We start from the raw sequence: 15606 nt of genomic DNA, 5'->3' as shown, positions 1-15606 counted from the left end.
CCAAACTATCTAACAGCCACCATGGTTCTCATCTGGACACAGTTCGGTATGAAGCACAAAAATGTCAATGTCAAGTGCAAAGTGCGGGTCATGCACAGGGGTGACAGCTCAGGCTCTTCATCATCAGCGGTGAGTACATTTCTGAGACTTTCTTTCACATTTTTGAGAGTTTTTTTTTCCACCTTTTTGTCCTTTAAATCACTAATTGAATCTAAATTATAGCAAGTTGAAGACGCTGCTAGAATACTTACGTTTCACATAAGGCATGTTGTATGAGTAAATGTGCTGTAAAACAGTAATATTTGATGTACCGGCATCTTTCTGTATTGCATCATGCATGTCGCTGTGGATTCATTCAAATGTAAAGAGTCGCTGATTCGCGCTCAGCCAATCGCTGCAAAGAATCTCGTTGGTCGTTGGGGGGGAATCTTTTTTGCCCCCCCCTTCTCTCTCGTTGTGCTGTGCATCAGCTCATGAAATTTCATGGATATGCAGTTGCACAGCAGCACAGAGATAAGGGTGTTTTCCCACAGAGAGTCGTTTCCTGGGGGCTGATTCTCTGCATATTAATAGATACTGTGCAGCAGTTGGTGTGGAGGATGTCCGGTACATCATCCATCCTGTTTTATATTCTAGAGGATGAATTGTTTTAATTTACATGCTTATTAGTTATTCATCATCCCCATTTTTGCAGCATTTACCACTCAGACCGTTGCAAATATGAGATTTCAACACATGCAAAAAAACAAAGTATATTCTTTGCCCATGTTTTTATGAATGGAAATGTGACAAGTAAATGGTCTAATGCCTGATTGTTCTTGTTTCCACAGGAAAGCACCAAGTCTGAGCAGGACACACCCTGCCTGTCCATCAAACCCACCGGCAAGGACTTCTACAAAGTCCTGGGTGTCTCCCCTGAATCCAATGAGGACGAGATCAAGAAGGCCTACAGGAAGATGGCTCTCAAGTTCCACCCAGACAAGAACAGCGATGCTGATGCAGAGGACAAGTTCAAAGAGATCGCAGAGGCCTACGAGATCCTGACTGACCCCAAGAAGAGAAGCATATACGACCAATTTGGAGAAGAAGGTGAGCGTGAGGGAGTTTTGACACCATTGTGATTTCATTTGCACGAGTTAAATAGCTCTAACTGCCATCTGGCTAATTACTCAAGCATAGGCTGGTGCATTAACTATTCATGCCATCATCAAGGCTAAATGTTGATGTGCAGTGGGAGGATCATGACTAAAACACTTCCACTTCTCTTGAACCAGCTAAACATGTGCAGCAGAGACAGCTGTGAGGCTGATTAATTATTCAGGGAGCGATGAAGGAGTTCTCTATATAGCTGATGTTTAGCAAATCTTCAAAAAGGACAAGCAGCATCAATATTAGAATGATACTGGAGCATCAGGTAAAGCTGCAGAAATGTAACTCTTTCCCTGTCTTGTTTTTGTTTTTAGGCCTTAAAAATGGAATGTCAATGGCGGGCCAAGGCAATATTTTTCGCAATAATTTCCAAGGTGACCCCCACGCCACCTTCTCCTCCTTCTTCCACGGCTCCGACCACTTCGACATCTTCTTTGGCACCGACGCTGACAGCGAAGATGACCTTTTCAACCCCTTCAGACGGTTCCCCTTCAGCCACGTTGGTGGGTTTGCCGGCCAAGAGGGCGGGCTGCGAAGAGGCCAGCGGCGGCTGCAGGGCGAGGAGGTGGTGCACGACCTGCTGGTGACCCTGGATGAAGTGATGCACGGCTGCACAAAGCATGTGAAGATCAGCCGCAGCCGCATCAACCCCGACGGCCGCAGCCTGCGATCTGAGGACAAGGTGCTAAATGTGGTGGTGAAGAAAGGCTGGAGAGCGGGGACCAAGATCACCTTCCCCAGGGAGGGAGACGAGACACCCAACAGTACCCCTGCAGACATCACCTTCATCCTCAGGGACAAGGAGCACACCCAGTACAAGAGAGACGGCTCCAACATCGTCTACACGGCCAAGATCACCCTCAAAGAGGTGAGTTTACATCAGGTCAATTAGGGTTAAGAGTTTGACTCCCACAGAGGCCATCAGTTCTGACCAAATGAAGGATTTATCATGAAACATGCGACTGGTCTTTAGGTAGATATACTATGTCATTTTGCCAACCACTTACACCTCCTCAGAGAAAGGCTAAATCCATCCACCACATCTTGTCCTTTACGTAACCATTGAATGATGCATTCTCTGAAATACCAAAGAAAATCGATCAGTGAAAGGCATCAATAAGACATAAGCCAGAAGGAACGATCTCTGCCAAATGCAGGGAGGGAAATATCTTTGATTGCAGTCAGAGGACAGAACACAGTGTTCTGGTATGAGCATCTGAGCTCCCAGCTTACAATGGGGCTGACAGACCCCCGCTAGCAGAACAGCAGCAGCAGCCTGCCAACGCCTCGGTTACCTCATCGGCCCCTGCAGAGTGAGACAGAGCAGGAGCTAAATTTAGCCTCAGCGCTGACTGCCCCCACGAATCGCACTTCACTCTCCCTCTCAGCCACTATGTGTGCTGCAGACTCCTCTGCCTCTACAAGGCAGGCAGAGAGGCAGCTTTTTTGGCCAGCTCGCTGGCTCTCACTTCTACCAGCCCACACATAGATTAGCAGGGTAGCAGTCACAGAGGCTGGCATTTCAAAGAGCTCCTCCATCTTCCTATGGCTCCATTCAGTCACTAAAGCACTTAACTCCCACACAGAGTCAGTAAGTAGAGCAGCGATTATAACATCTGTAACATCGGTTTGTTGCATAACACAGAAAATCGTTGAAAGAAGAAAGACAGACGTTCCATATTTATCGGTTATGTAACTTGACACTTTTAAAGATCAGGCGCTTAATTGATTTTTTTTTTTGTTCCAAGTCTACTTCACCCCAGTCAGGCCACTCAGAAAGCCTTATGAAACTTATGAATCTAAATATAACAGGTCTACATAACTAACTGTTTCTTCCTTTTTTTCCCTCCAGGCTCTCTGTGGCTTCACAGTAAACATCCCAACACTTGACAACCGGATGATGCCTCTACCATGCAGCGACGTTATTAAACCAGGTGCTGTCCGGCGGCTGAGGGGCGAAGGTCTGCCCCTGCCCAAGAGCCCGTCCCAGCGAGGCGACTTGGTGGTGGAGTTCCAGGTGCTCTTCCCCGACAGGATCCCACCCCAGTCCCGCGAGATCATCAAGCACAGCCTGGCCCAGTGCTAGCCTGCTTTATTCAAAGACCTGACTAACACAGCTTCACCATATGTGTGTTGTTATCAATTCACAAAAACACGGCCTTGCCCAAGGTGCTAGTATCACAACCAATCACAACCTCTTATGTGTTTGGAGATGGCAAGTGGTGCTTAAGTTGTAGTTCAGTGAGGAGATGACTTTCTGCAGGTGTTAGGCATGATGCACAACAACTATGATGCTACATGGAGCAGAGAGTTCAGAAGTGATGAATGGGGTCTTTGGTATCTGAGGGCATCCATTGACTCATTAGCCTTTCTCTTGAGTGACAAGGTACTCTGTGCTGTTATACTTGCACGCCTATGGCAGGATATCAGTGTGCTATTCAAGTCTGTATAGACTTCCTTAAACCTGAATGGTAGAAATGTGAAAAAAAAACAACAACTTTATTATAGTTATATGGTGTTCATATGACTGATCTTTTGCATTGATTTATTACAATAGCAACATGTACTTGTGTACAAAGATCTACTTTGTGTACAAAATGCAAAAACATTTTCTCTAAGAGAGATTCATCTGTCAAATGTTCTATTGAATTATTTGAAATGTTTATATATATATTCTGCAGCGTTGATGTATTATTACCTGATAAACATGTTTAAAAGCATGAAAAATAAAGAAAAACACAGAATTTGACTTCTGTTCTCCTCTCTTCTTTGTGAAAAACATGTATTTTGCAAGACTGCATACTTGTATAAGTGGACCACAAAAGTCCTCAACAAACTATCAAATCAGCTGTGGAATGTAACTAAGTACTGTACTTAAGTACAAATTCAGTATTTCCATTGTATGCAACTTTGTACTTCTCCACTACAATTCAGAGGCAAATATGGTACTTTCTACTTCACTACATTTGTCTGACAGCTTGATTTACTAGTAAAACTGAAGGATTAAATGTTCCTTTATGTCTTTAGTAATTATCCTACTTCTTAAGATAAATGCATTGCCACAAAGCTGAAAACAGGGCTTCTGTGAGCTCATTAAATGTTGACTTTTTAGAGGTAAGTGATTCTCACAGGAGAACGGCGCCACAAACATATGATGATGTAATGGAATATGATGCATTGCAGTAGACTCAACTATCAAACAGTACATAAAGTATTTAGACTTAACACAACCTTAAACTTCTACAGCAGCAAAATGCAACATACACATTAATGCAGCAGTAATATTAATCCAGAAACATCATGTATGATAGGGAGCATTTTACTGCAGAATGAGTTTCACTTTTGATACAGTACATTTTGCTGATAGTACTTCATACTTTTACTTCATTAAAGGGTCCGAATACTTCTTCCATCACTGTATCAGACAATGCAGTCCATACAATGACTATTCAGAGCATGAAGAGCATCACTGCAGAACTTCAGATGCAGTGATGAAGGAGTCTGGCCACCTGCTGCCACCTAGCGGTGACTGGTTGCTACGACAACTCCAAACACACTGCACATGATAGGACACACCTGTTGATCTGTAATCTGCGTGGCTGCCAACTGAGTGCGCGTTGCACAGTCGTCTCAGATCAAGCCTTTGCTTTGTTAACACTGGCAGTATGATGATGAAGACAAGGGTGATAAATGACAACACTCACACTTGGAGACTGTGTACATTTGGGAGGCGGGCTGGCATGTTGCTATTAGATCAAAAATACTTTCAAACACCAAATAGTCCACATTGATTGACACACCAAACCACCTGTGCGTCCAGAGACGACGTGAAATCTCAATCGAGATCAGCGATTCTCTAAAAGTCACCCTTTATGTCCTCTGGGATGAAATGTCGCAGATCAGTCAGACCACACCATCAGATCTGACTGAAGGTTACCCGGTGACAAATCTGACTTTAGTCGTCCTTTTGCTCATACCCTGTGTGGTCATTCTGCTCCTGCTGAACTGCCTGTTCCTGGGGTACAAGGTACTGATCCTGTCAAAGACGAACAGACAGAAGCGAGAGGACGCAGAGGAGATGCTTTTGCAGTCCACCCTGCAAAGAGTCAGAAGAGTATCCGACGTGGCCTTTGCCCCGCTGCAGGACGGGAGGAGAGCCTACATATCTCTGTCGGAGCCTGTCCTGACCCATCCTGTCACCTCTTCCAGGGCTTCATCCAGGGAGAGGGCCGGGGTGGATCACAGGATCCGGCTCTTGAGGCCCGATGGTGCCACCGGCTCAGGGTTCCTGAGGGCGCCGAGCACCATCCGGGCCACTTCCACTGCGGCTGGTTCCACCCCGAGACTGGAGCAGCCCTCCGGCTCACGGACATACAGCCTCAGCAAAGCGGGCTGGTGCAAAAGCGCACCAGTTTTAGCGCAGTCCAGTGACTCAGAGGCTGAAATCAGAGTGAACCTGGTTCCGCCAAACTCTCCGACGGTGAGTGGTCCACTGTGGGTGTAAATAACTCAAGTCAAGGGCAGTTGAGTAATAGAGTAATAATCCTACTAAAAAGTTTGACAATGCTTTAGGCCAGTGATGCCAATACATGCAGGTTCAAATTCTTGTAATTGTACTCAACAGCATGGCCTGATTGACCTGCTTGGGGGACCCAGGGCAAAACTGAGCTGCTGGGCTCCTATTAACCCCCTGTTACTCTTGTTACTCATCTCTGTTCATTGTGTACATCATTCCTGGAATAATGCCTGGCCCCAGGTTTCCTGTGTGGTAAATTGATGGTAATCAATGGAAATATGAGGTAAAATAGTGAAGGTCTTAGACAAGGATCAGCGGACAAAGCAGGACCCACCTTCAGGCCCTTATTATGTCAGCTGATATTTCAAAGTTAGAGTTACACACAGTGAAGTTGGGATTTGTGAGGGCCCCTGGAGGTCTGAAGGTTCGGGGCACTTGCTCGATTTGCCCGATTAGTTACCCAGTCATGCTATACAGTGAACTTTTTTGGTATTTTTAAATATTGAAAGAAGAATAAACATTTTGATTCTCACTCATTGACCTGCATATATACAAATTAGGTTGTCAACACATAGAAATATTTCAGCTTATTACTGGAAAACATAAAAATGCATTTAAATCTTGTCTGTCTACTGTCTCCTCCCTCTCACTGAGGATTGTTGCTGCTGTTGGTTTTGATTTAAATGTTACATCTTGATTTATGTCTACAGATTCCAAGCATCAATGTCATATATTTGACACCCTCACATTTCTAGTAAATACTTTCAGATATACTAGTGTATCTCAGACATCACTATAGCTCTCTGTCTCTCTCATCTTCAGTGCTGAAGTTCTCCTTACTGTTTAGGTACTGCAGTCTTCAGAGATCACATGTCAGTCAATGTCTTCAATAAGCCTTTGTGAAGTTTGTGTAGGTGGAGCTCTCCTCTGTGTTGGCTGTCACTGTTTATACCAACTGCCCCACCCTGCTTCTTGGTTTATACCAAACAAATAGGAAAAGTAAAGTGTTCCTAATCCAAAGATTGAGGTCTGTATGTTTTCCTTTGTCCACAGCAGGAACATGTGGGTCACATTTGTCGGAGCAGCACTTACGAGCTGCTGACAGATGTGAACCCAGCTGTTGCAGTGCACGTGTTTGACAAAGTGGACATGGAGTGCGAGTACACCAACCCGCCCTCAGAGACGTCCTGCCTGAACACATCTGCAGTAGGTCCTGGACTGGACAGCGACTTTGGTGCAAGTGCAGGTATACGCTTCTTCAGTCTCCTTCAGCTGCACTGGAATCAGTATGGCCGTCATTAATAACTGATGTTACTGCTGCATCCAGCTGGCAACAACAAGTAGACTGGGTGGTACAGGGTGATGAAAAACAAGTTTCACAATGTTGAGTAAAAGGGTGAAGTTTCTCCCTTTCCTTAAGTTGAACAGGTGTATGTATGATCATGATTTTGAGCCAATCATGGTCCAGTATGCAACTTACACACATGTGATGTGGGAACTTGAAACCTCCAAACACTGAGACTGGACTTTTCAGTGAAGTAGGGGTCATTTTGCATTCAGTAGTTCAATATTTGCATATCAGACACAAATAATTATTCAAAGCTGAGTATGTTTATATGACTTCAAATAAAGAGGGGCTCTTTAAACAAAAGTTCTGAAATATGCACATGATTTCTTTTCAGGTGTCTCCCTGCGGATTCTGTCAGCAGACAGTGACGGTCTGTCCAACGGTGTTTTGGCTTCAGCCTTGGAGTGGGATTATTATGACCCCTGCTATGTCAAACAGAACAATGTACCCAAACATAAACACCACAGACCTGCAGTGCACACTAAACAGTACTGGGTGTAATACGTCCCAGCTGTCAGTGTGCTTAGTAGTTTTAATGTTTATTTATTTTTTTATACTTATTTATTTAATTTAAATAACTATGCATGTTTTATTTTTTTTTGGAAAGACAGAGTGAATTGTTTATTTATTTAGTTTGTCTCACTAATAATCACTATGACTTTACACTAGTTTAAATTGACATTTTGATGAAGAATGCACTCTGCCACTGGATTTGTTCAAATTGTGAAATATTTACTATGCACTTCTTCACTTAAGTTATTGTGAAATATTTACTATGCACTTCTTCACTTATATTGATGTAAAAAGCCACTCTTTCATATGAACAGGGCTGTTCAGCCAGTCCTGGATTTCATAAACATTCCCATTAAGATTCATATTCACTACTATTGTTTGAAATGTTTAGATTCACTCTGACCAATAAAAACTAATTAAAAGTTTTGTTAAATGCTTCATGATTATTTTCATCTTTCCAACGAAATCAATTAAACTGTTGCACAAGGAGAATTACATTTGCAGTCAGGATTTAAATTAGTCAGTGCAGAACATTAGGGACTCACCTGAGAGACAGAATACAAAATAACATTTATGGGGTTCAGGCATTAATACTTTGTTTTTTTAAACTGCCTGTTGGTGTGGTCTGTACCATCAAACATGTTTTTAAGTTAATACATCTTCATAGGATTTTTTCAGATTTTGACATCTGCCGTGTGCAACTCCTCACCAGCAGAGGGCACTGTAGTGTGGTTGGTGTTGCATTACACTTTTACCCTGTTTAAATAGAGATGCAAGTACATAACTGATACTGAGCCTTCACTGTAGGCTTATAGTACACTGCGAGATATTAGGAGAGATAACCTGATTTAATGCTTGATGGTTGCTCTTCATAAATAGAATATACAGTAAACAGTAAGTACCGTGGCTCCAGTTGGGTATAGAATAGACTTTGCCTTTGCTTGGTCAACAAGCAAAAATACTCTTAATCTAATTCATCTTGCCCAGTGCAATGCAGGATGCTTTAGCCAAGTAATTAAAATAAAAATTGACATTACACTAAGACTTTGATTTGTTATCCATCTCAACTCACAAAGTGGAATCTTAAACCATAAAAACAACTTCAGCCTCCAAGAGAATGGGCCTGCAGGAATATTCAGAACACATTTAAAGAGTCAGTTCCTTTCTGTCAGTTGAATTGCTGTAATATTATCTGTCCTAATTGCCACATCACACAATTCCTGTTAATCCAGTCAAAGCGGCAGCCTGCCTGCTCCTCTTTTCTCACAATTCAACATGCTTTTCCACAGTGACTCATCTGCGCGATCAGCCGAGTATTATCACATAAAAGCTTATCAAAGAGACAAAGAGAACAAAAGGTCACCAGCTCTCTGTTGTGTACACCTCGCAAGCTGCATTAAAAAGCAAGTTGTTTTGAAGATTTCAAGGATGATTTCATACATTATCTATTTAATCATGGCAAAGGCAAAGAACAAAACATTAAAATTCCTAAAGGGACGCGATCTATTGCTCATGGTCATGACCGTGTCTCTGCACATGAAAGTCCCACTTGTCTTTGCCGGTTTTCAATGTGACTGATTGTTTTTTGGTTTTAATGAACTGAATTGCTTTCATCAAGTCAGGGAAGACACAGCAGCCTTCATCTGTTTCTTAAATGTTCTGCTCGACAAATGAGAGGCAGGATTTTAAGAAACAAATAGTTTAGAGGTGTGGCTGAGCACCATTTCAGCATTGGCTTCACTATTTTTACTGTGTAATATAATCAGTAGGAACTACAATTTGTTGTGTATAATATAATTAGTTAAACCATCAAGGTATATCAAAACAGAAAGTGACCAAATTACAGATCTGCAAACACAAAAAGAGACAATCAAGTCAACTAGTTGGAATACTTTATTCTCTGTTAGGAGATATCTGTACATTAAAGATCAAGTGCCTCCTGAATTTATTTTTTTTTTTTAGTTCATAGAAAGTATAACCGACCCTGCATTATGCAAACAAGAAAACAACCAGACCAAGAAGCATCACTTTACTCAAAGCTGGAGAGGAAAGTCAACACAATTTGCTTGAGCTTAGTGTCGGATGCCTCAGAGATTTTGCCATCAGCCCTGTAATCAAAAAGAGATTGGTTACAAAATACATACAGAATATAAATTACAATGCAAAAGTGTAAATGCTGTTGCCCAGAAGCTCTTTAACTTACCTAATAGCTGCCAGCAGGTCTTGGTGCTGGCTCAGTATGTGCTGCAGGAACGCCTTCTCGAACTTGGTGATCTTGCTAGGCTCCATTTTGTCCAGGTGTCCCCTCACACCAGCATAAATGACTGTTACCTGTTCTTCAATAGCCATTGGAGCTGCACGATGAAAGCATACAGTCACGATACATAAGACTGTAGAATGGATACATTTTCTGAAAGACAAGCCTACTAAGGGAATGCTAAATGTAAATACTCACAGTACTGTCCCTGTTTAAGGAGCTCAGTCAGACGAACGCCACGGTTCAGCAGCTGTTGAGTGGCAGCATCCAAATCAGAACCGAACTGAGCGAAGGCCGCCACCTCACGGTACTGGGCCAGCTCCAGCTTCATGGTACCAGCCACCTGGTGAGGGACAGAAATCAATAAGTCAGAATCGAAAGACATTTATCGTGATAAAAGCAGGGAGATAGGCGATTACAAAGAAGGCTAACCTGCTTCATGGCCCTGGTCTGGGCAGCAGATCCGACACGTGACACAGACAGACCGACATTGATGGCAGGACGGATTCCCTTGTAGAACAGCTCAGTCTCCAAGAAGATCTGAGTCAGAAAACCGCATTTAGTAGCTGGTTCAGGATCTCAAATCGGGACGAAGCGAGTCAACGAGTCACACACACACTCACCTGTCCGTCTGTGATGGAGATGACGTTAGTTGGAATGTAGGCCGACACGTCGCCAGCCTGTGTCTCGATAACGGGAAGGGCTGTGAGGGAGCCGCCGCCAAAGTTGTCGTTCATCTTAGCAGCTCTCTCCAGCAGACGGGAATGCAAGTAGAAGACGTCTCCTGGGTAAGCCTCACGACCGGGGGGACGACGGAGCAGCAGGGACATCTGACGGTAGGCGACAGCCTGTAGAAAGATAACACACGAGGTTGGGTTTATCTGCAAACTAAACTTCGTTAAAATTACTTACAGCAACTTGTGTCCCCTGTTTTAAAATCATCTCCAACAATCCGCTTAAATAAAATTCACCTGCTTGGACAGATCGTCATAGATGATCAGGGCGTGTTTGCCGTTGTCTCTGAAGTACTCTCCCATGGAGCAGCCAGAGTAGGGGGCCAGGTACTGCAGCGGAGCGGCATCAGAGGCAGTAGCAGACACCACAATGGTGTACTTCATGGCGTCGGCATCAGTCAGTCTCTTCACCAGCTGAGCCACGGTGGATCTCTTCTGGCCAATAGCGACGTAGATGCAGTACAGCTTCTTCTTCTCGTCAGTTCCTTCGTTGAAGCGCTTCTGGTTGATGATGGTGTCAATGGCAATTGCGGTTTTGCTGAAACACAAATTTTAGGGACTAAGCCAAGTGGATACTCCGACAAACAGATCCAAGTTGACCATCAATGACTCTCAATCTTGTGTTTTAGAGCCAAATATTCTCCAGGTTTAATTCATAAAAACAAACAAAAATAAAATCACCAGACCATCTTTAAGTAAGGATCAGGAATAACATCAAATGCTGCCGTGTCCTTAACTATTCACTTTGAGCAGAATCCTCTTACCCAGTCTGCCTGTCTCCGATGATGAGCTCACGCTGTCCACGACCGATGGGGACCAAACTGTCCACGGCTTTGATGCCAGTCTGCATTGGCTCCCTCACAGAGATACGGGGGATGATACCCGGGGCCTTCAGACCCACACGCCTGCGGGTACTGGAGCCAAGGGGGCCCTGTGAGGAAAACAGTGGAACAACAACGGTCAGGAATTGCCTAATAAACTATTCAATCAAAAAGGCATGATACCGTAAAACCCATTCTAATATAATATCCCAAGAGGGACAATTATGTAATTAAATTAATTAAATTAATTTTGTTTTTCACTGTGTTCATTTTAAGATTATTTCATTGTTTAAAACAATGAATGGCTTCGGCCTATCTTATCTGTCCGATATGACAAAGAAAGATGCTCGCTAGGTCCCTCGAGCTTGTTGATTGTTCCTGAGATCAGAATTAAAAGAATTAAAAGCCTCTTGTTTGTTATGCTCCTAAACTATCAAACAGTCAGCCTGAGGGTTTAAAGGACTCCAAATCTATAGACACTTTTAAATTAATCTTAAGGCATCTTCAACACTCTCCTCAAGTGTTTTTACCTACCAATTATTTTATCCTATATTGTCTTTTTCCATTTAACTTATCTTGTGTTTATTGTAAATGTCATGATTAATTGCTTTTACGCAATTTTATGTATGAATTGTGCTATAGACATACAATTTATTATTATTATCATCATCATCATCACCATCATCGTCATCATTTACCTTTCCATCGATAGCATTTCCCAGGGCATCGACGACACGGCCCAGGAGCTCTTCACCAACAGGCACGTCCACAATAGCACCTGTTCTCTTGACAATGTCGCCTTCCTTGATCAGCTTGTCGTTACCAAACACCACAACACCAACGTTGTCGGGCTCCAAGTTCAGAGACATGCCCTGGATGAGAGAAGAAACAACAGTTACTAACACTCTTCCCTTTAGTTTAGAAATTGACAGCAGCTTCTGAGAAAGTAGAGAGCATTGCCATTTGACAACTACTAGTTTAGAGACTGGTTAAGGAATACAATCACTGACATTTGAATCGAATCTTCTCAAACATTAAAGCTGTTTAACATCAACCTAGTCTCCAAGGGTTACATCATCAGTCTTACCTTCAGACCAGAGGAAAACTCCACCATCTCCTCAGCCTGCACGTTCCTAAGACCGTACACTCTGGCAATACCATCACCGATGGACAGCACGCGGCCAGTCTCCTCCAAGTCCGCACTGGTGTCAGCTCCCATGATCTTTTCCTCCAGAATGGACGACACCTCGGCTGTGCCTTTAATGTATGTAAAGTGTTCATTAAGAAAAGGTCCACTAATTAACAAGTTTGGAAACCTAGACCAATACAGATTTCAGGAGACACCGACCTGTTTTCTGCAGCCATGGGCGGGCGGTGTGTAGATTCTTGGCTCCTACACATGCTGCAGCAACGTTCTTGGATACCTTCAAAACAATTGGAACCAATAAAGAAATCAATGTTAGCCACATCAAATAATTGCAAAGCATTTTATATTTAATAGCTTATTTAAAATCAGCTAAATCAGATATAAAATCAGTTGCATCAACTTAAAACTAATGCAGTCTAATGCAACAGCCCGGCAGTACGTCTTATAATGGTCAGTTTTTGTCCAAATCAGCTGCAGTTTGAGGTGCTTTTGAATTTAATTGAATTATTAATGAGAAGTGTTTCTAATATTTTGTCCACAGAGGATAGACTCATTTCAAATAATAAGATTGACTTTCCTGGTGACTTTGTCACAGTAATAAGAAAGCTAACCCAATTATAGCACCAGTTTGTTTGTCTCATGAATCATCAGTACACTTAAGTCACAGAGGGAAGCATCCATTTCTGTGAAAGATAAGATACTGTGTGATTTTTGAAAACTTCCAAAATCCCTGAAGATTCCTCCAACAATCTGGTTGAAAATATTTTCTGTTTATAACTTGCAACTTAGGGAACAAGTTATAAATCTTTTTTATTGTGCAGCAGACATAATGTTCTTTTTACTTAGTGCTATGTAAATTACAATTGGCAGCTTAAGTCTATATTTGGACATTTCTATTTCTAGAAATATTCCTGACTTGGGTGTATCAAAATATAAAAAAGATCTGATAAGGACCCCAGATCGTGTAGTCTGCAGTCACAGGTCAGTCCTCGCCAGTAAGTTACTAGCCAGAACAGTATAATATCCAGCCTAATGTCCCCCCATATACATAAACAACTGTGCAAAGCCTAGCCTGGTAAATCTGCAGCGAAAGCTAGCTAAGTCAGACAAACCTGACCTTCAATACCAAATTACATTCGTCATTACTGCACGTTGGCTTAGTCATATCCAATGACAATGCATTAACACCATAACACATAGCTCAGAGATTAATTGTATCGTCTAGTCACATTTATTAATGTAAGTTACTGTGCTATCTCAAGAGCGGCTTGTTGCTGTATGTCTGCTACAAATGTTGACAGAGGGAAGTAGCAATGTGAAGGGCCCGGTGTCCTCCGGTGGAAAGACGTGTGCATGCACAACACCGCCATGGTTTTTTTTAGATTTGAATAAAGTCGGGGGTTTACTGAACAAAGTCGACACAAATCGGAACAAAATGAAGTTAAGAGTTGCTTACAAATCCAGCCCGTCGAGGCAGATTGCGGGCAAGGGCCGCTGCAACGCGTACTGACAGCATGTTGATGTCCTACGGGGTCTGTCCTGCTCCGGAGCGGAGAGAGAAGGATGGCGGACACGGCAACCGATTTGTAGAAAGGTCACAGTGACCCGGAAGTACTTCAAAATAAAGTACTTCTTCTTTCCTTTTTCGCTTTTATTTATTTATTTTTATTACGTTTCCTTTTTATTATGGATGGGTCATAATTATATAAATAAGTAGACAATGAAATAAATAAATAAGAAATGAATACGTTATTGTATATAAAATAAGATAAGATTGTGCAGCTGTTGCAGTAGTAGAGTGCAAGTATGAGATATCAATAAAGGTGCGCGTATAAAAATATCCAAAGATATCCAAAATCCAAAATATAAACAAGGTCAACGGTAAGGATCATAAGTTGCTCATATCTCAAGTTATATTAATAAGACTTTGAATAAGCAGATAATAAAATACCTATATATATATATCCAAATAAATAAATCAGTATCCAGTGAAATAAAGAAATATTGTTATTTAAAAACTCTATTCCTACTCTATTTTAGACGTTTTTAATAAATTTGGGTACATATTAAATTAATATAATCAAAATGTTAAATACAATGTATTTAGTCGCTTTTGTAATTATTTCATTGTCTATTCATTAATTAAATTCAATGAGAATAGTCCAGTATATGAGCACTGTAAACATTGTACAGTGAGTGGGAGGAACAAGGGGGTGCCCAGCAGCTCATTTTGGCCACAGAGCCCCCCAGCAGGCTGATCTGAAGATGGCATACTGCAAGGTCAGTACTAGGCTATATCCTTTTACTTAAGTAAAAGTAACAATATCACAATGCAAACAAACTTGGCTATGAGCAAAAGTCCTTTCAAAACTTCACTTAAGTAAAAGTGTGCATTGACAAGTATTGACAGCAAAATGTAATTAAAGTATCAAAGGTAAAAGTAACTGTTAAATGGCCCCTGTCAATGTTACAGTATTGGATTATTGTTACTGATGCATGAACATGTAAACAGCACTTTAATGTTGTACCTGTTCGAGGTCGAGCTCTTTTCAGCTATCTAATATACTGTATAACAATGTAAATAAAACACAAAAGCTTATATACAATACATACAGCACACAATATATACTTTATATATTAAATCTGTTAGATAAGTGTAGTGGAGTAAAAAGCAATTTTCCCTCTGAAAAATAGTGGAGTAGAAGTATACGGTAGCATTAAATTGAAATACTCAATGTAGTTAAATACTGCATTTGAGTAAATGTACTTAGTTATTTTCCACCACTAAGGTCAGCACAAGCACCCTCACACACTCATCTATTGCTGTAATGTGGGGGAATTTATGCTAATCTCTGCTAGTACCCTGGGCCACAACTAGTAGGGCTGCACCACTGCTATGTCCCCCTGCTGTCCGTGCTTGTCCTGCGGTATTTTCCCACCCTGTAGTATTAATATTCGACCCACAGGGGCGCTCGACCACGAAGAAACGGCCGGAAGTGGCGCATGTAGCTTTGTGAAAGACGGACGGCTGATGGAGACATTTTAAAATAAACACACAGCTAGCTGCTAACGGCTAGCAGGGCTCGCGAAGGTGCGAGCACACTGCGCCAAAACACGTTTA

The 15606-nt window shown here is 42.1% G+C and overlaps 3 protein-coding genes across 5 annotated transcripts; 2 read left to right on the top strand and 1 right to left on the bottom strand.

Annotated features, from left to right (window-relative positions):
- Positions 1-21: 21 nt before the first annotated feature.
- On the top strand, positions 22-3235 carry LOC139301195 (dnaJ homolog subfamily B member 5). Of its 2 annotated transcripts, none has more exons than XM_070924521.1 (4): positions 22-129; positions 849-1089; positions 1497-2017; positions 3002-3235. In XM_070924521.1, exons 1-4 carry the CDS (start codon positions 22-24, stop codon positions 3233-3235), a joined length of 1104 nt encoding a protein of 367 aa, XP_070780622.1. The 2 variants fall into 2 exon arrangements, with proteins under 2 accessions (XP_070780622.1, XP_070780621.1); XM_070924520.1 differs by having other exon boundaries at positions 831-1089; positions 1464-2017.
- A 1803-nt stretch (positions 3236-5038) lies between these two features.
- Positions 5039-7514, top strand: hwa (huluwa). Its single transcript, XM_070925269.1, has 3 exons — positions 5039-5629; positions 6719-6911; positions 7348-7514. The coding sequence occupies exons 1-3, from the start codon at positions 5039-5041 to the stop codon at positions 7512-7514; spliced, it is 951 nt and encodes a 316-aa protein (XP_070781370.1).
- Positions 7515-9401: 1887 nt separating this feature from the next.
- On the bottom strand, positions 9402-14074 carry atp5fa1 (ATP synthase F1 subunit alpha). Of its 2 annotated transcripts, none has more exons than XM_070924655.1 (11): positions 13942-14074; positions 12687-12762; positions 12426-12595; positions 12037-12210; positions 11282-11448; positions 10755-11055; positions 10407-10631; positions 10216-10323; positions 9982-10126; positions 9730-9880; positions 9402-9634 (listed from the first exon to the last, which is right to left on the bottom strand). In XM_070924655.1, exons 1-11 carry the CDS (start codon positions 13999-14001, stop codon positions 9556-9558), a joined length of 1656 nt encoding a protein of 551 aa, XP_070780756.1. In that variant the 5' UTR covers positions 14002-14074; the 3' UTR covers positions 9402-9555. The 2 variants fall into 2 exon arrangements, with proteins under 2 accessions (XP_070780756.1, XP_070780757.1); XM_070924656.1 differs by having other exon boundaries at positions 12103-12210.
- Between the last annotated feature and the right edge of the window lie 1532 nt (positions 14075-15606).

This window comes from Enoplosus armatus, chromosome 18, assembly GCF_043641665.1.
Source record: "Enoplosus armatus isolate fEnoArm2 chromosome 18, fEnoArm2.hap1, whole genome shotgun sequence".
In the NCBI taxonomy this organism is placed as follows: domain Eukaryota; kingdom Metazoa; phylum Chordata; class Actinopteri; order Centrarchiformes; family Enoplosidae; genus Enoplosus; species Enoplosus armatus.
This window is presented reverse-complemented; position numbering and strand designations above follow the sequence as displayed.